Source organism: Grampus griseus, assembly GCF_964374135.1.
Source record: "Grampus griseus genome assembly, chromosome: 3".
Taxonomy (NCBI): Eukaryota; Metazoa; Chordata; class Mammalia; order Artiodactyla; family Delphinidae; genus Grampus; species Grampus griseus.
Genome location: NC_139019.1, coordinates 160,202,836 through 160,225,824, shown reverse-complemented (window position 1 = coordinate 160,225,824; position 22,989 = coordinate 160,202,836). Strand labels below are relative to the sequence as shown.

The following is a 22,989-nucleotide window of genomic DNA, read 5'->3' as shown; positions in this document are numbered from 1 at the left end:
AGCGTGGCCCTGCCCACACCTTGATCTTGGACTTCTGACCTCCAGAACCGTAAGAGAATAAACTATTGTTTTGAGCCAATCGGTTTGTGGTACTTTGTTTCAGCAGCCGCAGGACATGAAATGGAGAATGCAGGAAGGAGAGATCTGGGCGGAGAAGGTGGGGGGCGGTGCCCACTGGCAGCAAAGGCTCTGGCTTCTGGCCTGCAGAGCCAGCCTGGGACCCAGGAGAACATGTGCAGCCTTTTGGTGTCTCTGCTCCCAAGAAGCCACTAGAACTAAAGAAACTGTTTCTGTGTCCTCTACCCAGTCAGATACGCTGGGCTTTTCCTGCTGGTCAGAGGCTCTGCAATGTGGCAGATACAACTGTGCAAAATATGGACCGATGGGAGAAAAGCAGATTTAAAATAAGGAGGGGGGGGGAACTCCCTGGCGGTCCAGTGGTCAGGACGCGGTGCTTTCACTGCTGGGGCCCGGGTTCAATCCCTGGTCGGGGAACTAAGATCCTGCAAGCCACGCAGCACAGCATAGAGTAGATTAGAGTAGACTAGAATAGAATAAAATAAAGTAAAATGAGTGAGGGTCTTTGTGGAGAAAGGGCTGAAACCTGCGGGCCAGGTGGGGACAGGTGGGTGGCTCCGCCCATGCAGATGCCAAGCTGGGCCCAGCAGTAGTCGGGAAGGGACCACTGGACAGCCCATGGTGGGGCTGAGGCCCACTTCCAAGTGTCCGTGAGGGCTAAGGGGCCAGAGCAGATGCTGCGTTTATTGAGGGTCTCTCTCCTGCACTACTGCCCATCAGGGCCTGGGCAGTGGGAAAAAGGAAAGAAGCCAGAGGCTGAAGGATTTGGGAAAATAACATTTCCGTCCTCGTCTTGAACAGGCACCATCCACTGAAATGGTCGTCAGTTAGGTTTAGATGGACAGAAGAACCTGGATACTCTGAAGTCCTGGAGGACCTCTCCCTTCCTGAAACACCGGCGCCTTCTCACGGCCTCCGGGGGCCTGTTGCTCGGGTCTCCCCACGCCTAACATTTAAGGCTTCTTATCCTGATGCTCAGAACTTCACCTGGAGCCTTCGCAAATCCCACTGCCACTGCAGCCCCTCACATCAGAATGTGGAGGGGGTGGGCTCCTTCGAGCCACCAGGCAGTGGACTGTGCCGAAAAGCCTTTTTTTTTTCCCACTGTGAAATAGTTTTATTGGCTCATAAGACCTTTGCCTGTTAGAAAAATACCCAGAACCCTATGCAGTATTAAATCACAATTACATTTTTTAACTACTTGAAACTACCCAGAATATAATTTTTTTAAAGAAAAAAAATCTATAGTATTAAATTCTGAAATGACATTATGACAAAATAGATAATTCCTTGTAACATTAACTCATTGCATAAAGCTGCCAGATATTTTCATTAGTATAACCATTGCAGAGTGCAAATGGACACAATTTCTTTCTTTTTTTGGGGGAACACAATTTCAACATGACACACTTAGCTGAATTTAACTGTGCCCTCACCTAAGGAACTCACATTTCTGGCACAAAATGTAGACCTGTTTTAACTTCCACCAGGCAGTCAACTTCACAATCCAGTTACCACCTATGGACTCATCCACCTACTCATCCATCTGTCCATCCAAATCCATCAATCTACCCACCAGCCTCTCATGAATCTACCCATCCACCAATGAGTCCATCCATCCATCCATGAATCTATTCATCCGTCCACCCATCCATGAATCTACCCATCCATCCATCCATCCATCCATGAATCTACCCACCCAACCATCCATCAATCTATCCATTTTTCTACCCATCCATCCATCCACCCACCCACCCATGGATCCATCCATCAATCTATATACCCTCCCTCTCACCCACCCACCTCCTTTGAGTACTTCCCTGGACAACTGCCTCACTTTGCTACCCAGCATCACGTCTCCTTCTAGCTAAAGGGGCATGTTTGGCAAATGCCAGAGTCCACATCAACTCTCCCTGTGGCGTCCTTAGACCCACTGAATTAGAAACATCAAGACCAGGGCACCTGTGGCGTGCCCTTGCCTGTTCTTGGCAAACTCTAACATGCTAGGACCTCTAGCTCATTATACTTACTCCGTGGGTGCCTGGGCCCACGGGGCTGCCCTGGGGAAGGTAGGGTTGGTTACGAAGGTGCCGCCCCTCCCCCACCCACACTCCCACCTCGACCCACCGCTCAGACTTTCACATCAACGACTGAAAATCACACTTGCTTCCCTGTACGATTCACAAATGCCTGCCAGCCCACGATTTCAGCACCCAGCTCTCTGCTGGCTCAGTCCTGGCAGCCCGCTGCAGGGAAGCTCAGGACCTCAGACCGAGGGCTGAGTGCACAGCCTGGGCGGCTACAGACTCACCCTCTCACGATGCCGCTCTCCAGGTAGTTGACCTGGATAAATTTCCCAAATCGGCTGGAATTGTTGTTGTGAGCCGTTTTAGCATTCCCGAAAGCCTGGGAGGAAAACAAAAGGAGGTTTTCAGGTTGTGAGGATGAAGTTTCTACAGGCCTCGGCCTGGAGCCCGGGGGCTCCCTGGAAGTCACACAGAGACTCCAGGAGAGACCTGGAGAACAGAAAGGTAGGTAGCCCCAGCGCATCCCACGGGCTTACTCTTTATCTCTGTGTTTGGGGGTGTGGGAGGGGTTCAAGTTTTAAGTCCTGGACATTAGAAATGCCAATCGTCAGAATTCTTTTTCAGTAATAACTGTTCACGTAGCAAACTCCGGCCTGTGGGCCAAATCCAGTCCACTGCATGTTTTTGTATTGCCTGTGAGCCAAGAGTGCTTTTTACATTTGTAAATGGTTTCAAAAAAAACACCCCCAAAACCCAAAAAAACAAAAAAACCCAAGATGAGTAATATTCCCTGCCATGTAAAAATCCTATTCCCACGTCAGCGTCCATAAATGAAGTGTGTTGGCACACAGTCAGGACCGTTCATTTACTGGTTGTCCACAACCGCTTTTCTGCCGCGATGGCAGGGTAACTGTGACAGAGACCATCTGGCCCGCGAAGCCAAAAATATTTATTATCCAGAATATTTACTTCCAGAAGGAGTTTGCTAGGCCCTGGGTTGATACGGGCTCCAGGCTGGACACCTGCAGTGTGAGGGAGCAGACGTGGGGACAGGTCCCAGGCTGGAGGGGTCCTGCAATTCCATGGGATGACAAGCTGGTTCACTGCAAATTTTTTTTAAAAAAAATTGGGGTAAAACTAGCATAACATAAAACTAAGTTTTTAAAAGTGAACACTTCAGTGACATTTAGTACATTCACGATGTTGTGCAACCATCACCTTTATCTAGTTCCGGAACATTTCCGTCACCCCAAAAGGAGACCCGTCCCCATGAGCCGTCACTCCCCAACTCCCTCCCCCAGCCCCTGGTAACCACGAATCTGCTTTCTGTCTCTGGATTTGCCCGTTCTGGACATTTCACATAAGTGAGGGCATACACTAGGTGGCCTTTTGCATCCGGCTTCTTTCCCTCAGCCTGATGTTTTCGGGGTTCAACCACACGGTGGTAAGAATCAGGGCTTCATTCCCAGTATATAGAGGAAAGGCTGCATAGTGCTCAGAGCCTGTGGCTTGGTCAAGTCCCCGTGGGGTCTCCCACGTGACCACCATCCAGATTACAACAGGGAACACCCTCTGTCCCCCACAAAGGTTCCTGGGGTACCCCCTTTCCACATGGTACCCAGACAGGGAGAACAGCCAGGGAGAGGGTGTGGTGGAGCCTTGGGGCGCACTCAGGGCAGGAAAGGTATCTGGGGAGTGGGGTTCCCTGTTTTGGGGGAGTGAGAGGCCAGTATAAGAGGTGGTGGTGAGGCCGGGCAGAGGAAGGGAAGAGGCAGAGATGGCATGGCGGGGGGTGACACCCCGAAGTTACACGCGCAAAGGGAAGCTTGGCAGAAACGAAAAAGGTGTCAGGCTCACACTGTTCCCGTTTGAGGAGGCTGAGCCGGGCAGAGGAGGTTGGAGGGAGGAAGGCGGCAGCTGGAAGGAGGTGGGAAGGCCACTGCCAAGGTCTGGATATGTGTGTGGGGGGCGGGGGACAAGGCAGGGTGCAGAGAGGTGGCCAGGCTCTCAGGGGAGCCAGGAACAGGGAGACACTGAGAGGAGCTGGGATTTTCTTGAAATCCTCATTCTGCAGGGGGGATGGATGCAGGTCCCTCATTGATCAGAGCTTCTGGTGTGCGACTGCCTGAAGGCAGAAGCCCCATAAAAAAGCGTCTGCTGGAAGGCCTGGGGTTCTTCCTCGGAAAATGGTTCCATTCAGCAGAGCCTGCGATCGGGGCTGAGGCCCCCCGGTTGGGCCCATGCGCCTGTCACGCTCTTGGCTGCTCAGGTCACAGGATGAGTGACTTCCTGCCCGGCTGCCCCTGGGGCTCCAGACCCCAGAGACGGGCCTCGCCGTAAAACCTGAACCAACTTCCAAGTTGCCAAGCAGGGGAGTGACAGAAGAGGAGGCGGCCCCAGAGACGCAACCCGGCCCTGACTGCAAAGGGGGTACCTTCGGGGTGGGGTTGGGGGAGCCCTTTGAGGGGGGGTCTCCACCTGGCCTGGTGGAGCAGAACCGAGCTGGAGAAGGTGCTTTCTGGAGTCAGACAGCAGCCACAGAGACCACACCCCCTCCTCTTCTTCACGGCATCCTGATGTGTGTGACTGAGCTATAGGCCAGCTGCTGGGAGCCAGGCCACGGTCTGCCCTGCTCTCCTGACCTCAGCACTGCTGACACTTGGGGTGGGATCCTTCTCTGGGGTGGGGCCGTTGTTCTGTGCACTGTAGGGTCTCCACCCACCAGATGCCGGTAGCATCTGGGACAACGCAGAACATCCCCAGAGACAGCTGAATTGCCCGAGTTGAGAAGCACTGCTGTGTACAGATGGAGGTAAAAGGGGTTTGCAGTGTCGGGTCGTCTGGGGCTCCCTCCTGTCACGAGGGTCCCCACGCGCACTGCAGGCGTTGATGGGCTCCCTGGCGAAGAAAACTGTCTTTCCAGGTTTAACCTCCTGTTCCCTCTAAGTTCAGCTTTTAAAGGGGTAAAGCCCATGGGGTAAAGCCACAGCTCTGAGAAAAGCAGACAGCAGATCTGTCTCCTTTCCTTCCAGACCCTGCAGGGTGGTGTCTGAGCTGAGGACAGACCTGCTTTGTGGTAAAATGAGCTCCCACGAGCGAGCATGCCAAGTCCTGCATGTCCTAACTTGAAACAGATGGCAGAGGGGTGCCCGACACCGAGTGGGCTCCCTCCAGGGGCAAGTCCTAAGTCCCTGCAGTGCCTGTGTTCAGGGCCTCCGCAGAGACAGCCCAGAAATGCACATTTGCATCCGGAAGAGCCATAGTGGTCCCTTCTGAACTCGGGACAAGTCTCTGTGGCGATTTCTAAGGAAACAACCAGGCCTGGCGTCCTGGGGATAAGAGGGAATGTCTTCGGGATGTGAGGGCCCACCATCTCTCTGGTTCTGCGATTACCAGCGCGGGGGCCTAGTGACCTCATGCGTCTGGTATGCGGTCTCAACACACTGCGACTTTTCAAAGCTGATCTAAAAATATCCGGTTGGTGCTATTATACGTCCCTTAGAGGAGGAGGAAATGCTGGCCTGGCACCCGAAGCCAGGGGAGCTATTGTGTAGCTGTTCCCGGGGCCGTGCACTGCCTCCAAGCACAAGGGTGGCTGGTGTGCCCGGTGGATCATGTGGGGCTGGGGATGGATGGAAGGGGTGAAGCGGGACCTGGGTGCCAGCAGTGATGCGATATGATCTGGCACTGGCGCAGGCGTGGCCACATGCTCATGCTGTCTTCCCATCACGTCAGACGATCCACGGCTCTGGCAAAATGCTATTCGAGAAAGGCCTCTACTTTCTTTGAAATGCTTTTTTTCCCTTTTATAATATAAAAGACATGTTTCTAACATAAGCTGTACACTTGGAAAAAAAGATAGAACCATGCTAAAAGTTTACCTAACGAAAGGAAAAAACCATAAAGAGATGACCCATTAATTCAACCCCATCCCCAAGCACGGTTTCTAGGTAAAATGAACGAAGCAGCCGTACCCCGACTTCCTCAGATCATGTGCCCCCTCCAGGTGGCCCCCCCCCCACCCTGACAAGGATGCCAAGAGCTAGGGGATGTCTGGCTGTCTTCTAACTGCCTCTGCCTTTGAGGTTCTCCTTTGGGGAGACTAAAAAAGCTTTTTTAAATCAAAGACGTCCAGGGTTGGGGACTTCCCTGGTGGTCCAGTGGTTAAGAATCTGTCTTCCAATGCAGGCGACACCAGTTCAATCCCTGGTCAGGGAACTAAGATCCCACGTGCCGCGGGGCAACTAAGCCCGCGCGCCAGAACTAGAGAGAAGCCCGTGCACCTCAATGAAGCGAAGAGCCTGTCTGTGCACCACAACGAAAGATTCTGCGTGCTGCAACTAAGACCCAACAGACCCCCGCCCAAAAAAAAAGACATCCAGGGTTGAGCAGCCTACATAGCCAGAAATTTCCAGACGGTGCATTTTCTATCTAAACAGGATGGCTCTTCTCTCTGTTGGAATGCGCAGTAAGTATTTTAGGAAGAACGGTGATACAACATCAAAGAATGACCTGTGGTGTACACCAGCCCCACGCCAGGAGTGCTGTGGGCTTGTGACTCTTTCCTTTGCTCGAATTCCTCTAAGGGACAGACCTGCCTTCCTCATTTCCGATGAGGAAACTGAGGCACAGAGAGGTCAACTGACCTCCCCGAAGTCTGCCCCGACCCCCAACCCACACCATGCCCGTAGCCGCTCAGTCCCTGGTCCAGGCTGGTTCTCAGAGCTGGGAGCCAGGTGAGCAGGCCTGAGACTTTTCGGGGCGTCTGTCTGCCCCGGCAGCCCGGCAGGTGGATTCCCGAGCCTTGAGTTCACACCTGGTCTCTTGTGCATCCCATATGAAAACCGGACAAGCCTTGAGACGGACTGCATTAGGCAAACAGTGTTTTGCTTTCCGATTTCAAAACTGAAAAGCCCCATTGAATGAGCTCACCAAGGCAAACGTGCTTGCTATCTCCTGTGTTGACAGTTGACCCCAGAGAAGGGGTTTCCCTGGAGAGAAGTCCCTCAGCCTCACCTTGCACAGTGGTGGTCCTTCCAGCCAGGCGGAGGTGGCCTGAACTGGGATAACTCCTTTGCCCTCAGATACACCTGCAGCCGTCCTCACTTGCTGCGGTGGTTTAGTCTTGGTTGTGGGGTTGGCCTTCTGTTTTCCTGATCGAGCCGCAGGGACCTCCCTTCCCAATGGTGTGGTGCTTTTGTACGTGTGGTTTCATTCGTTCACTTGACAACAATGTATTGGTTGGCTGTCGTTGTGTCTGGCACCGTTCTAGCCTCAGAGAGCCCCCTCCCTGGTGGTGCTCCGACAGGGACACCCCCTCCACGTCCACCTTGGCCATGGCTCAGAGGTCACCACCTCCCGACACCCTGGAGGCTGCCCACTGCCTCTCATGACCTTGACACTGCCCCTCCCCCTGCGATGCCACATCTGGGCGGAGCCTCTGTTCCCCACCCCGGGACCACAAGCCATGCCATACAGGACTTCCGAATCTCTTGTGTCCAGTCAAGGCCAGAGAAGAGTGACCACTGTTGCCAGGAGAGGCTGCGAATGGTAAGAGAACACTAGCAAATATTAGGCCACTGTGAAGCCTAAAAATGGGGCTGAAAGGGAGACTGTCTCCCGCTCACCGGCCTGCAGGAGCCCTCTTGTTCCAGCCCTGGGTGTGGGTGCAGAAAGGCAACACCTGAGGGTGACTGGGAACCAGCCCTGGCACGGCAGCCCCACCGCTGGAGCTCGGGCTATTTTATTTTCCCAAGTGCTCTCCAAGTTCCAGGCGTACCTTTCTACGTGAAACGGCGCTCAGCCCATGCCCAGATCGTGTCCATTTGGGGACACAGGCGACTGCCGGACCCGCAGGAGGAGAGCTGGGAGGCGTTCCACGGCCCGAGGTGCCCTGGAGATCTGCTCTGCTGTGTCTGCTGAGCAAACATCCCCAGGGGCATCCAGTCAGGCTGGGGCTCTCCTGTGTGGAAATGCCAGGAAAATAAACCCCAGGTGTGTGAGGGGTGGAGGGCTACTTCCTGCTGAGAAGCCCAGGAGAACAGCTCTGCATCGGCAGGGGATTCGGACAAATCAGTTCACTGCTCTTGAGTTTCAAGTTCCTCTCCTGTAAAACGAAGGGGTAAACCCCTGTCTTCTCAGGTTGTTTGAGGATGAAACGGGGCCATCTGTGTGAACCAGGGGTGGGCCAACTTGTTCCATGAAGGGCCAGCTAATAAATATTTGGGGCTCTGCTGCAACAACTCAACTCTGCTGTGGGAGCGTGAAGCAGCCACAGACGACCCGTACGTGAATGGACGTGGCCATGGGGAGGACACCTACGTGATGCCCAGGATGGGCGGAATGCGGGGTGGGTGGCGGGCTTAGACATTGACCTCTACCGGGGTCAGCAAATTACGGCCAGCCACCTGTTTCTGTGTGGTCTGTGAGCTAAGAATGGTTGTCACATTTTTAAACGCTTGAAAAAAAAATCAAAAGAATATGTCACAACACATGAAAGTGATATGAAATTCAACGTGCAGCCACCATGAATAAAGTTCTGTTGGCGCACAGCCATGTCTGTTTACGGACGGTCTGTGTCTGCTTTTGGACTATGGCAGAGTTGAGTCGTGGTGGTGAAGACTGGTCCAGCAGAGCTGACAATACTGACCCTTGGGTCCTTTACAGGGTAGGTGTGCCAGCCACTGTTCTAGAGGCTCTCAGTTAAACGTCCCCTTCTCCCAAAGGGGGCCAGGGCAGTGCTGGGGCCGGGAGAAGACTCCAACACTCAGACATGCAAGGTGAGCATGACAGGGTGTGAGCGTTGCCTGGGCTGACTGGTCTCCCCCCAAAGTACTGTAGGGACACAGAGAAGCAGGACCAGGAAGCATGGAGGACAAAATGGGCCAGTGGAGTCACAGGCTCAGAGGGGCTGTGTGGAGAGACAGAAAAGCTCCCTGGGGGCTGGGAGCGGAGGGGGTGGGAGGTGGGGAAGGGAGAAGCACGGCCGATGTGATTTCCACAGAGCTGCTGTGCAGAGAACAGATGGAGGGAGGTGGATCCAGGGAGGGTGAGGACAAGTATGAGGGTGGGAAGGGGGTGGCGATGATGGTGGTGAGAGGCGGTGGCTGTGGGGAGGAAGATGGGACCCCCGACCCCCTGCCAACCCATGTAGGTGATAGCTGCAGGCTCCGTGGGCCTGTGGATGCCGGGCAGGAAGTGGAGGAATCACCCCCAACCTCATGGCTCCCCAAATCACAGATGAGGAAGTGGAAACTTTCCAGGGCCTGGCTGACATCCAGCCTTAGCCTGGGTTCTGTTCTCTTCCTGTTGCCCACGGGGCTTGAGACACCTGGCAGGCTGGATGGACAGACAGACGGGTGGATGGAGGCACGTAGAGAGAGCCGAGTGCTGACAGGACATAAGACTCACCCCATCTCTGTGCCCCCAGTTTGTAACAGGCTCTGTTACTCTTATCCGGAAGGGCAGTGACTGTCAGCCACAGATGGACAGAAACGCTGAAAACAAGGGCTCCTGGGGCCAGAACAAGGCCCTTTGAAATGGACAGATTCCTACCAGGGGCTGAAGTTTCATGGTAAACTGTGCCATGGAGTGAGTGGCAGGGAGGTGGGATGATCGAATCTTAGAAAAAAAAAAGAAAAAAGAAGTCCAGTATGAAACAAGTTATTGTATCTCATACTTCACTGAATTTTGGTTTAGGTTATAAATGAAACCACGTGTAGATCACAGAAAGAATAAAGAACAAATTAAGCTTTGATGGGGGAGGGTCTTGCTTGGTTCTTACTGTACCAAAAATATTTGAGGGATTCATCAAGATCCCTGAGGGCTCATGTTATCCATTTGATACCCAAGTCATTCTCTTTGGGGTTTACTTTGTTCTTTTTCTCAGGTTTTAGAGTTGGGAAATTAATTCGCTTACTTTCATTTGCTCATATTTATGGATATAACGTGTTTACGGCTATGAATTATCCTCTCATTACTGCTTTAAACACATCTCATGGATTCTGATAATACACAGTTTTGGTCACTGATTTCCAGAAAATCCACAATTTTGGTTTTTAACTTCCCCTTCATCCAAGAGTTAACAGAAGGCTAGTTTTTCTTTAAAAAATTTTTTTCCATATGGAAGGGCTTTAAAAAAATTAATTTCTAGTTTTATTGCATTGTTAAGAGCACTGACTAATATTTCCCATTTTGGAAATTCTAGATGCTTTCTCTGTGACCTGATATAGGGATGAGTTTTGTGAATATTCCATGAATACTTAAGACTTATTCTCATATTGGAGTGAAGGGTTTGCAACACGGCCACAAGATCTGCCTAAATGTATGGTTTGGGCATCTTACATCCCTGCTTATTTGCTGTCCACTCAATGAGCCTATGTTATGTGTTTGTAACTATTTCTCCCAGTATCTTTTATAATTTCTGCTTTGTAAAAGCAGCTGCTGTGTTGTATGATGCATAGATGTTGACAACTATTATACCTTGAGAGTAAATTGAGGATTTTAGCATTATGATGAATCTTCTTCATCATGCGACATTCAGAGGCCTGACCTCTACCTTTTACACATCACAATTGCAGCTGTGTTCTATCCTGTTTCTATCTGCCTGATACACCTGTGCCTGTCCCTTTACTTTTAGCTTCCTGAACTACTTTGGTTTAGTTGTGTCTTGTTCATAAAGCATGGAGTTGAACTTTGCTTTGTGAGTCAAGCTGAAAATTCTCTCCGTTTAGGCAGAATGAACCTGTTTAGATTTAGCAACACGATGGACTCATTCCCTTCTGAAATTCAGGCTTCCATCGCTAGCTCTCTTCCCCATCTGCTGCTTGTGAGTGTGGCTGAGTAACTATAAGTCAGAGCAATTCTCCAGGTCACTTTTGATGACTTCCTGAAATCACGCACCTTTTGCAACATTTTTCAACCTCACTTTGCAACTGATTTGGTTTGCATTTGTGTGGTGGGATGCATCTGGGAGAGAGGACCCACTAGACCTGGCGGACTGGAAGGAGCCATACGTAGGCTAAGCCAAGTGGGGAGTGTGAGTGGAGGCCTTGTTCCATAAGTGGCGGCTCATTATGGAAGGTTTCACTTTAGGATGATGTTTGTTTCCCTACACAAATCCCAAACTGCATGCATGGTGCTGCTGCTGAGAACAGCAAGGACTTCTGATACTTTCCATGCAGCAGAACTAAGCATTGGCATACGTGAGGAAAGTTGAGCCTCCAGGGGTGGGCTGGAGGGACAGTCTGTGGTCTCCAGAGCTCCCTCCACCCTCCCTACAGGTGCTGTAGCCTCTCTCCAAACTCTTGGGGAGAGGGATGCCCCTTGGGGCCCCAGGCTCCCCTTGGGCCCACCCTCCATACCTGGGGTGAGCAAACCTGTCATCCTGGGGCTCCCTTGATTACAATAGTGGGGAAGGAGAGTCAGAATTGTCAAGATTCCCCCGGCCCCCACCATGAGTCACCACTACCTTGCTGCTCTGGTAGGTTACGGTGAGAGAGAGAAAAGGTTGAGAATCCAAGTATGAGCTGTGGGGATTTGTTAAAGATACAGACTTGGGGGCTTCCCTGGTGGTGCAGTGGTTGAGAGTCCGCCTGCCGATGCAGGGGATGCGGGTTCGTGCCCCGGTCTGGGAAGATTCCACATGCCGCGGAGCGGCTGGGCCCGTGAGCCATGGCCACTGAGCCTGCGCGTCCGGAGCCTGTGCTCCACAACGGGAGAGGCCGCAGCAGTGAGAAGCCCGCGTACCGCAAAAACAACAACAACAACAACGAAAACATAAAAAAGATACAGACTTGGGCCTCAACCCAGACTTGCAGAATTTCTGGAAAGGCTAAGGAGTCAAAATTCCTAAACCAGAGCCTGAGGCTATTCTGACTCCTGGAAGGGTGAGAACTATTGCCCTAGGGTTTATTATGAGAACGAAGTGTCTCTAGGGAGAAATAAAGTAAGAGGATGTCTACTTACACCCCTCCCTCTTTCTTGAACACCTGGAGTAGGGGTCTTGATAGTCTACAGTGGGACAGAGCAAAGAGCTTCATGCTCAGTGTACTTAGTTTAATTAGACAGCTTTCCTCACGCTTAGCCCCAAGAGACAGGAAACTTTCATATTCCAGGGTTTCACCGAGATCAGCCACTCCCCACCAGTACCCCAACCCCAGATGGGTCCAATTCACATCCTGACTGCCACTCGGTAGCCTTGTTCAGCCAGGCACTGTAAGGTGGAGGGGAGAGGGAGAAGAAATCAGGCCCCCGTGATGATGAAGGAACAGGCGCAGGAAGAAAAATCATTGCCCAGAGCCACCTCTCAGCTGTGATTCCTCATAGTCCCGAGAAGCAAGGGATTATCTAGGAAACTGGGCTCAGTGGCTTGGTCCCAGTCCTGACAAGAGGTTGTGCTTTGTTCTGATGTAGGCCCGGCTGGGAAGCCAGTACCGTGGACACCACCCCGGCTGCTGGACACTGTCACCTGTACACACCAGCGGGGCCACCAGCTGGAGCCCGGGCAGTGGCAGGAAATATTTCAGAGGAAGAGACAATAGGATATGGTGATAGCGAGTATGCAGGTGATAGAGGAAAGCACCAAAGACCAGTGGTGATGGCTCAGCCGACCGAAATGGAGAAGTAGGAGAGGGCAGAGGTGCGTGGGGTCAAAGTTCAGTTTGCCAGGACCTTACCTGAGATTTGCATCTCATGGATGTGGTGGGATTTTGTCTAAGTGTGTGTGTGTGTGTGTGTGTCTGTGTTGGCCGGGGTGGTGGGGGTGGGGGGGGTGGGGAGGGGGGTCCACAGACTATGCCCCACAGGCCAAATCTGGCTTGATACCTTTCTTTTCTTTAATAACTTTTAAATTTTAGCACAGTTTTAGATTTACAAGAAACTTCTAAGAATATTACAGAGAACTCCCAAGCACCCCACACTCAGTTTCCCCTACTGTTAATATTATGGTGGTGCGTTTGTCACAACGAACAAATGAACCAATATTGACTGATATATTATTCTTAAACTAAGTTAGCATTTCATTCGGATGTCCTCATTTCCCCGCCTAATGTCCCTTTTCTGTCCCAGGATCCCACGTTACATTCGGTCCTCACATCTCCTTGACGGATCCACGCCAGGTTTCTCGGACTCGTTTTTTGAGATCTTGACAGTTTTAAGGAGGACAGGTTGAGTATATTGTAAGATGTCCTTCAGTGTGGGTATCTTTGATGCTTCTCTCCCACTGCCTGTTTTTTGCAAATAAAGTTTTACTGGCAAACGACCCCACCCGTTTGTTTATGTATTGCTTTTGCTCTGCGATGCAGAGTGAGTAGCTGTGAGCTAACTAGTGACAGAGACCGCTTGGCACTAAAATCTGGAAATGCTAATTAATGTGGCCTTTTACAGAAACAGTTTGCAGATCCCTGGTATAAACTACCACGTCAGGGCTTAAGCTTAAACTGCCTGATCCAGGATACACTCCACGGGAGCAGCCACTGCAAACCCGCTCTGGCCAATTTTATTGTCACTCAACCTTGGGGGAGGGTTTTGCCAATTAGCATAATGAATGTCCCACTTCGAATATTCATGGGTGGAACCGGTGATGTTCAAGACAAGTGGCTGGAGGAAACATTCTTCCCACACTTGCTTGAGAAATTCCACCTAAGAGGGCCTGTTCCGTAGGGACGGGGCTCAGGTCTGACTTCAAGCCAGTCCCACATCCTGCTGCTGGATCAGGGGCTGGGGTGAGGCCCTGGGAGATGGAGCTCAGGTACCCCTGGGGCCACCCTAGAGGCCAGAGCTGATAGGACCGGCTCTAGAATGGCTGGGCTCCTGTCTGCCCACTGCAAGATAGATGGGAAGGAATCCGAGGGGTGGATGTCGTGGGACCTGACAGGGAGCGTTCCAGGTATGTACAGCCCGCTCTGCATTTCTGTTTGAATTGTGCTAAAATTCATATAACATAAAATTCACCATTTTAACGTACGATTCAGTGGCATTTGACATGTTCGCTATGTTGTGCAACTGTCACCTCTATCAATTTCCAGAACATTTCATCACCCCAAAAGGAAACGCTGTCCCCGAGAGCAGCCACTCCCCATCCCCCCTCCTCCAGCCCCTGGCAACCACTCATCTGCTTTCTGTCTCCTTGGATTTGCCTGTTCCGGACACTTCATGTAGATGGGATCATAACTATGTGGCCTTTTGTGTCTGGCTTCTTTCACTCAGTGTAACGTTTTCGAGGTTCATCCACGTTGTAGCATGTGTCAGTGTTTCATGCTTCTTCATGGCTGAGTGATCTCCATTGTATCCACTCTTTGAAAAGGGACAGTAGGAGCAATGGCCAAGCCTGCCTTGGTGGGTTACTCCATCTTCCTTGGGTCTGGGGAAGCCACGGCTGGTGCTGACCTGAGTCTAGGAGGATCACTGGGTCCAAAGGCCCTTTGATGTCCCCAGTGCTCTGGCGTAAAGGGCTTCCAGTCACCTCTTTTTCAGGTGGATGCGATCCTCCCTCCGACCTTCCGTCACAGGCCTGCCCCAGCCTTCGTTTCTCTTGTGGGGGGGCCTCTCCTTGGCACCTCCCATCTTCTTTATGGGGCAGCTCTGGAACGGGTGCAGAAGGCTGCCCATGCTCAGGAGGGCTGGATCCCCATGAGGTGTCCCCCCAACCTCAGCATTGCCAGGGCCTCATCCCAGGGCGCACTCACTCCCTGCTCTGTTATAGCTGAAATCTGGGGCTGCTAAGCTAGACTAGCTCCTGCAGGAAACAAATGGGCCCTGAACACCAAAGGGCCCCTCAGAGCCTCAGGGCGTGGGGCAGGGAGCCACACTGTGCTGGTTCTGTGCTAGGACTCTGCTGGCCTCATGACCTTCTGGAGCTCTCCTCTGCCTCTCCCAGGAGGCTTCGGGGTCGCCTTTAGATGATGACGCAGGCGGGTGCAGCATGTGTAAAGGCCCTGGGGCAGGAGAGATCAGCAGGCAGAGCAGAGAGGTCAACTTGCTGTAGGTCACACAGCACATGCACTGCTGAGTCGGGCTTCCTGGCAGAGGTGGCTCTTGGCCCAGAGGACCTGGAGGTGGTAAATTCCAAGGGGAGGGACACAGTCACATGCTGAGGGGAAAGAACTGGTCCAGGCACTTTGGCAGAACTGAAGAAGTTCCCTCTGGGGCTTCAGGTCCTTGTAATCTTCTCTCTCCCCCTCCCCACAGTCTCACCAATATTCACACCTCCAATAAGCAGCTCTGTCCCTGCAGTGGCTCCTGGATCCACACAGCTCCCTGCAGACTCCGTCCAGAGCCCCAGGCCTGATTTTCAACTGTACATCCTAAAGGCCCCTAAACTAGAGTGGGTTTCTCGGCCTCAGCACTACTGGCACTTGGGGACGTACCATCCTTTGCAGAGGCGCTGTTCTGTGCACCGTAGGATGTTGAAAGCATCCTTGGCCAACCAAAAAAACATCTCCAGACGTTTCCAAATGTCCCCTGATGGCAGAATCACCCCTGGCTAAGAACCGAGCGTAATTCAAAAAGATACACACACCCCTACGTCCATAGCAGCACTATTCACAATAGCCAAAACCTGGAAACAACCTAAATGTCCATTGACAGATGAATGGATAAAGAAGATGTGGTACATACATACAATGGAATACTACTCAGCCATGAAAAAAGAAAAAACAATGCCATTTGCAGCAACATGGATGCAACTAGAGATTATCATACTAAGTGAAGTAAGTCAGAAAGAGAAAGAGAAATACCATATGATATCACTTATATGTGGAATCTAAAATATAGCACAAATGAACCTGTCTACAAAACAGAAACAGACTCACAGACATAAAGAACAGACTTGTGGTTGCCAAGGGGGAGGGGGGGTGGGGGAGGGAGAGGCTGGGAGTTTGGGATCAGCAGATGTAAACTATTATATACAAGATGAATAAACAACAAGGTCCTACTGTAGAGCACAGGGAACTATATTCAATATCCTGTGATAAACCATAAAGGAAAAGAATATGAAAAAATAGAACGTCGGTATGTGTATAACTGAGTCACCCTGCTGCACAGCAGAGATTGGCACAGCATTATAAATCAACTACACTTCAATTAAAAAAAATTTTTTTTTTTAAATTGGCTGCCCTGGAGATCCCTGGCCCCTCAGGAAGGGCTAAGTGGAAGTGTGCAAATACTCACAGGTTGCTGTGACTTACTCTCTATTAAAGGGGTGAGGATACCATCTAGCGTATCCTGATAGCTCACATCATGGAAGATTTTGGGTCCGGGCGCCTGACCACTGCCAGCGGGTGGCCATTTCCCCCTCCACCCAGGAGGAGCCTGTCTACAGCCATGAGCTGGGGTCGCAGGGCTGGTCAGTGGCTGGGCGGTTGGCCGAGAGCCTTGGGCTTGACCCCTCGGCCTTTCCAAAAGACGGATCACTTCTGGGCCTCAGGTAACTGAGGTCTTGCTGGGCCTGGCCTTGGGAACTGGCTGCGGCCAGCAGCGGCTGAATGACACAGAAGGAAACTTCCAGAGGGAAACTCCCCAGTGATGCTGGGGACAGGGCCCTGAAGCCACTCCATCCTGGATAATCGCTAGGAAACAAATAGGCTGCCAGGCGCTGTGGTCACTCGATGCCCGGCTGCATCCCTGCCCCAAACAGTGAGGCAGATGTACCTGATAGATGATGGCCGGACATCCCCACCCACCACCCAGCCCTGGTGCAGCTAAGTGCCCAGAATATTCTGAAAGGGCGGTGGCCATGGCAGGGATGTCCTGGGCCCGGAGCTATGCTTTGCCTTGTAATCAACTCTTTTTGCAAATTCCAAGGAAGCCCTTCTGGTTGCTTAAAATACACCCATAATTTCACTTTTCTCTTAGATGCAATGTTCCCAAAAATATAACTTCCACTTTGGTCTAAAATAGGCTTAGATTACTGCAATGCGTCAGGCTCTGCCCTTTTAGGCAGCAGGCCAGAAAGGCAGCCTCGCGGGTCTGCAGGGCACGGGAGGGGCAGAGAATGCCGGTGGGCCACGGCTTCCAGGTAGCCGTCCCCTCCCTAACGCTTCCAGGGTCCCCTTGATCAAAGGCCTAGGCACTCACGGCTGTAGGGCACCCCAATCCTCTCCACACCCCCAAAGACAACCTCTTACCCTTCTGTACCCCCATCCTGCTCTGGTGTGGCCCTACTTCTCAGCTGCGCAGTCTCTGGGCTATCTGTCACTCTGCCCCCGTTCCCTCCTTCCGATCCATGTGGCGCCTTGTAGCAGCTCCCACCATTTTCCACGTCTTGTAACATCCTTGTGGTGAGCTGGGAACACCCATGCCTGCTAATACGTACTAAGCACCAGGGCTGGCAACACAGCCACCCCAACCCCAGGCTACGAGAAGCCTGCCCTAACGTTCATCTCTCTGGCTGAATTATCCCTCTGCCGTGAGCTCCAGCACATCCTCCTGGGCACACATCTGGCACCCCAGACGGTAGCTTCCTCCAGGGGTGCTGTGGCCCTGAGTGTGCACCTCTGGCCTGGCCCCATCAGCCCCAGCGAGTTCACGCTGCCTCTCCTGGCAGCTTGTGGAGGGAGGGTCCAGGGGTTGGGGTGGGGAGGGTGGGTCCGGGAGGCATTGGGGTCTTGCTTGGTGTCCTCGTCCTACTGTGCCCCGGCAGACCGTGTTGCCCTGCAGGCAGGATGCAGGTGGTCTTAGGGCCCAGGGTGCGGCTGGAAACCCTTCGAGGGCCCCTCCTGGATATGCGAGATTGGGAGGGGCCAACACATAGGTCCCACTACCCCCAGCCAGAGCTCACACACCTTGGCTGCACAAGCGCTCCCAGCTGCCTGTGGAACAAAGAGCGCTCGAGCAGGAGAGGGAGAGCTGAAAGGTGAACTTATGAGATGAACTTCTGGGACATCTACATCCAAGTCCCTCTTTTCTGACCCCTCAAGACCGCTTTCAGACTCCCCTGTAGATAGATGTATATTTATGAATATATGAACACACATGTGGCACAGACCAACACAGAAAATTTGAGCTGGTGACAGGAGCCATCTGGAACGCGGGTGGGAACCTGGTTTCCTTATGTTTGGGAAGGGAGAGCAGAGCAGAAGACAGAAGTGGGCACAGAGAAAGTAACTGGAATGTTCTAGCATGTTCCGTGTGCACAAAGTACAAGGGGTCGGCAAACCTTTCCTGTAATGGGCCAGGGGTTCAATATTTTTGGCTCTGGGGGTCATACAGTGTCTCTGTCACAACTGCCCCACTCTGCCTTGAGAGCCACCACAGACAATATGTAAATGAGCAGGTGTGGCTGAGTATTAATAAAACTTTATGCGTAGAACCAAGCAGATTTAACCTGTGGGCTGTAGTGGGCCAATCCCCGGTACACGCAAAAAGAAATTATACTTCAAATAGGGGAAAAGATACTAAAAAAACCCACCGTTATCTGAACAAAGCAAAGCAAGGCACCAAGGTGCAACCAAAAGCTTTAACAAAATAATGTCACGATTTTACGAAAGTGGGTGGATCACCACGCATGTTCCCCGGCAGCAGAAACCACCATGGCAGCCCTGGTTTGTTTCCTGTTGGGGAGACACTTAAAGAAGAGCTGAACCACAGTGAGCACCTGGCGTGAGGTTCAGAAAGTCACCCCGCAGGAGGACGGGGTGGAGGGGATGACAAAATTCCAGTGCGTAGGGACCAGCACGAACTGCACCCAAAATCCACTACAGCTCTTTCATGACGTTCGCCTGCGAGAAAACCCGCAGGGAGTGCGTGACTTCTCAGCTCTGGGTGTTACCACGTGAGTGACTGCTTTTTTTTTTTTTTTTTTTGTATTGATGAGCAGCTTTTCGAATAACACTTGAAGACTTCGCCCCAAGTGTGCTTGGAAGACCAGACTTGGATGGAAAACCTGACCCTTGCATCCGAGCATACTTTGTTGTCGGTGAGAAAGACGTGAGGTTTCTGGTGGTGGGTGGGCAGTGGCCGTTCTCCTGGCCGTGGCTGGCCACAGGGCAGGAAAAAGCGCCAGCCACCCGTTCCCGGAAATGAAGCAGATCGCCAGCCAGAAACTGCGTCCCCACCCGCCACCCACCCCTTGTCAAGCTGGTGAGACAGAACTGAGCACAGATGGGTTGACGTGGAAGTACAACAGCACGATGTTAACCCCCCAATTTGAACCTATTTGGGTACAGGACATCTGTAACACTGAAATCATTCTTGGCCTGCAGTCGGCCTAAAAATTCTTCTCAACTGGGGTGATTCTGCCCCTCGGGGGACACTTGGTGATGTCTGGGGACATTTATAATTGTTCTGACTGAGAGAGGGGGCGCTCCTGGCATCTGGTGGGTGGAGGCCAGGGATGCTGCTTAACACCCCACAGTGCACGGGATGGTCCCCACCCCGGAGAAGGATCTGGCCCCAGGTGTCAGCATCGTGGAAGCACAGCCTCGGCCCCTCTGTGTTTCTGTCTGCAAGGCCTGAAGCTGACCCCACACGAGGCCTCATTCACCCTGTCATCCTCTGTGGGATCGGCCCTCCTGCTGTCCCCCTCCTACCCTGGATTCCAGCCTCAGCTCTTGCCCGCCCTCGGGCTGCTCTGCCAAACCAGGGCCCCCCAACGACTTCCCCAAACATCCTGGGGAAGCCACTTGGGGCACAGAAGCAGCCGGAAATTCGATTCCTCCCTCCCTGCAGCTGCCCTGGTGGGACAACCCTCCAAGGCTCTCAGTGATCAGCCTTCAGGCCCCACGGCATCCTCTCCTCCATCCTCGCCTGTCTCCCTCTAACGTTCATTCTCCCGGGAACCCACCCTGGCCTGGCTCTCACTCCCCTCCTACCCCTGCATAGATTGTTGACTCTGATGTTCACAGTGCCGACCTTCCAGCCACCCGGCCTCGAGAACAGCCCAGGTCCAGCCGAGCCTTGACCACTGGCTGGGGGTTGGGGGATGTCTGGCTGGCACGTCTCTCCCTGGAGCACCCCAGGCTGCTGCCTCAGACTCTCCCGAGTCTAATCCCACTGCCTCCCCACCCAGCTGCCTGCTGACGCCCGACTTCCCCATCAACAGACCAGAGAAACACCCCAAAACGCAAAGCAGACACAATCTGGGCCTCTGGGGCCCTAGGACCCTGGAGACGGACAGACAAGCCCCAGATAAAGGCTCCCAGCCCAGATACCCCTCTTGCTGTAAATGCCCCGGCCCCCTTTGCGGGTTCGGCGTGGGGGTAGGGGTGCGACATCAGTAACTTGCCTCCTTCTGACCTGATCCAGAGCCTCCCTGCCGGGGCCCATGCCTCCAGAATGGTCCCCGGAGGCCTGTCCGTGGCCCCATGCCCTTTTCTCAACATTCACTCCTCCCGGCAAACTTACCTCCTCCCGTAGCTAATGAGCAAGGCTGGGAGGTGCCCCAGCTCGCCGCTTGCTCCTGCGTGACTGGACAACCTCTAAGGCCTGACAAGGCTGGGGTCAAGGGGGTCTTTGTGCTGCCGGCGCATCCCTTGGATGAAGCACCCCAGACCGCAGTCCTCGCAAGCGTCCGGGGAGCAGATCCCGACAGCGCTGTGCAGCCAGCTCTGAGCCCGCCTCCTTCTCCCCCCTGGACTCTGTCTGCTCTGATCTGATACCTCGGCTCGGGGAACCCGCTCTGCTTTCCGAGGCTTCGGGTGGCTTGCGCCACACATTCACTTCTCACCGCTCCCGAATGCCAGCCCCCTCCTGGCCACCAGCCTCTTCGCAGGTGTGACAGCCCCATGTAGATGGATGACACAGATGGACGGACCTAGGTGTGTCTGCCCGCCCCCGGCCAGCCCTCGGCACGCCCGGGGGGCCCCCCCGCACACCTGGAGCAGGCTGCTGGCCAGGGCTCCGCTCTCCTCCCCGGCTCAGCTCAAGAGTCTCCAGTGGGATCACCTCCACTTCCGCCCCACACCCTCCACCCTCCCGTTGTTGACGGAGGGGGACACTGATGGGGGGGACGCTGGCCTGGCTGGGGCAGGGAGGGGGTCAGGACTGAGGAGAAAACTCAACTGCAGAGTCAGCGATACAAAGGATTGAAATCCTGAGAAAACTGGTGAGAGGTAAAAAAAAATGTGGTCTTATCCATACAGTGGACGATTAGCCAGAAGAAGGAATGAAGCATTGACACACGCTACAGTGTGCATAAACCTGGAGAAAAACCAAGCTGAGTGCCAGGAGCCAGACACAAAAGGCCACATCTTGTGTGAGCCCATGAAATGTCCAGAACAGGCAAACCCACAGAGGCAGAAAGAAGACCAGTGGTTGTCAGGGGCAGGGGGAGGGGCGACGGGGAACGACTGCTAATGGGGTCTCCTTTTGAGGGTGATGAAAACGTTCTGGAACTAGATAGAGGTGAAGGTTGCACAACACTGTGGATCTGCTAAAAAATACTGAATTGTTCATTCGAAATGGGTGAATTATACCTCAACAAAGCTCGTAAACAGAAAACCTAACTGCAGAGGCACACCCCTGGTTCTGGAACCTTGTGTCACACCGGTTGAGTGGCTTTGCCCGTGTGTCCCCAGTGACGGGCAGAGACTGGCCCATCCTCATCCTGTGGGAGGGAAAGACATGTTCTGGGCAGATGTCCCTGCGGGTAAAGGTCAAGGTGAATGATGGCATGTTGGTTCAGGGTGACCTGCTCGGGTAGGCCGGCCAGTGCTGACAGAGGGTAGTGGGAACAGACCCAGTGGTCTGAGGGGTGGGCGGAGACTGGGCGAGCCTGGGGTCATGTGACACTGGGTCTGTGGGGCCCTCAGTGGGGACTGGTGCTCAGGACCAAGGCCGGCACACATCCCAGTCCCAGGACAGGCTCCTTCAGGGCCCCCGAGGTGGGTCAGGGGCAGCAGAGAGCTCCAGGACACCCTCGGTCCCACGCCTTGCTGTCCTGGTCGCCAGCCTCCTATGGGTATGCCAGGCAGCTTGGGGGGGCCACTATCTCCCAGCCTTCTCTCTCTGCGTGGGCCAGGCCACAGCAGCTACATGGAGGTCCCGAAACCTCGGCCTCTGGCCGCTTGGGAAAATGGCCCGGCCAGCAAGGATCCTCGTTTCATTTCTGCTTTCGAAATTAAAACCCTGTGCGCGTTGGCAAATGTCAGTGGCGTGTGTTACAGTTCAGGAAGGACAGAGAGAACGCTGGCCTAAGCATCCTCCACCCTCAGCCCTGATGCCGAGGCAGAGGGGCACGTCCTGGGCGGGCCTTGTGGCCAGCCCGGTGGCTGATGCCGGGGCAGCTGCATCACAATGTCGCCAGGTTCTCAGAGGGCGCCCGGCATGGGTAACGGACCCCAGACTGCGCTGCCCTGGTGAGCCTGCCTTCTGCACCTTCAGTATTTCTGACCTAAGGCAACACTCCTGCACAAATGTCGCGTTTCTGGGGGCGGTTCAGGGGGCAGGCTGCAGGGTGGCCGAGTGACACCGTGTGAAACAGTGACAGTAACAGTTAACTGCAGTGGGCGGGCAGATCAGCTGATTGGAACCGGCTTTCCACAGTGCCGCCTTCCTGTTTTCTGGTCAGAATTGCACAGCAAGTTTGCAACCCCTGCCTGGGGGGGCGCCCGGCGACACCCAAACCTCAAAACAACTCAACTTCTCCTTTCAGGGAGCTGAGAAAAAGTCCCGATAGGTTTCCTGCGGCCCCAGCCGAGCTGAGAGAGGAAATCTTTTACGAAGGTGCAGAGGGGTACCGTGAACTTAGGCTCAGGCTGGGTTCTAACGGTGGTCTGGCTGTGGCTGCCTGCAGTGTCGCCTGGGGTACCCACACTGTACTGGGTCGACTTGTGTCCCTCAAAAAGATATGTCCAAGTCCTGATCTCTGGAACCTGTGAGTGGGACCTTCTTTGGAAATAGGGTCTTTGCAGATGGAATTAAAGTAAGGATCTTGAGGTGAGATCAT

At 53.3% G+C, this 22,989-nt stretch overlaps 1 protein-coding gene across 3 annotated transcripts in view; it reads right to left on the bottom strand.

Annotated features, from left to right (window-relative positions):
* MYO9B (myosin IXB) overlaps positions 1-22,989 on the bottom strand; it is an 89,544-nt gene that overhangs the window by 43,606 nt on the left and 22,949 nt on the right. For all 3 annotated transcript variants that reach the window (XM_082650458.1, XM_082650456.1, XM_082650457.1), the window contains exon 3: positions 2,390-2,484. In XM_082650458.1, the coding sequence (XP_082506584.1) occupies positions 2,390-2,484 (95 nt within the window). The remainder of the gene's footprint in view (positions 1-2,389; positions 2,485-22,989) is intronic.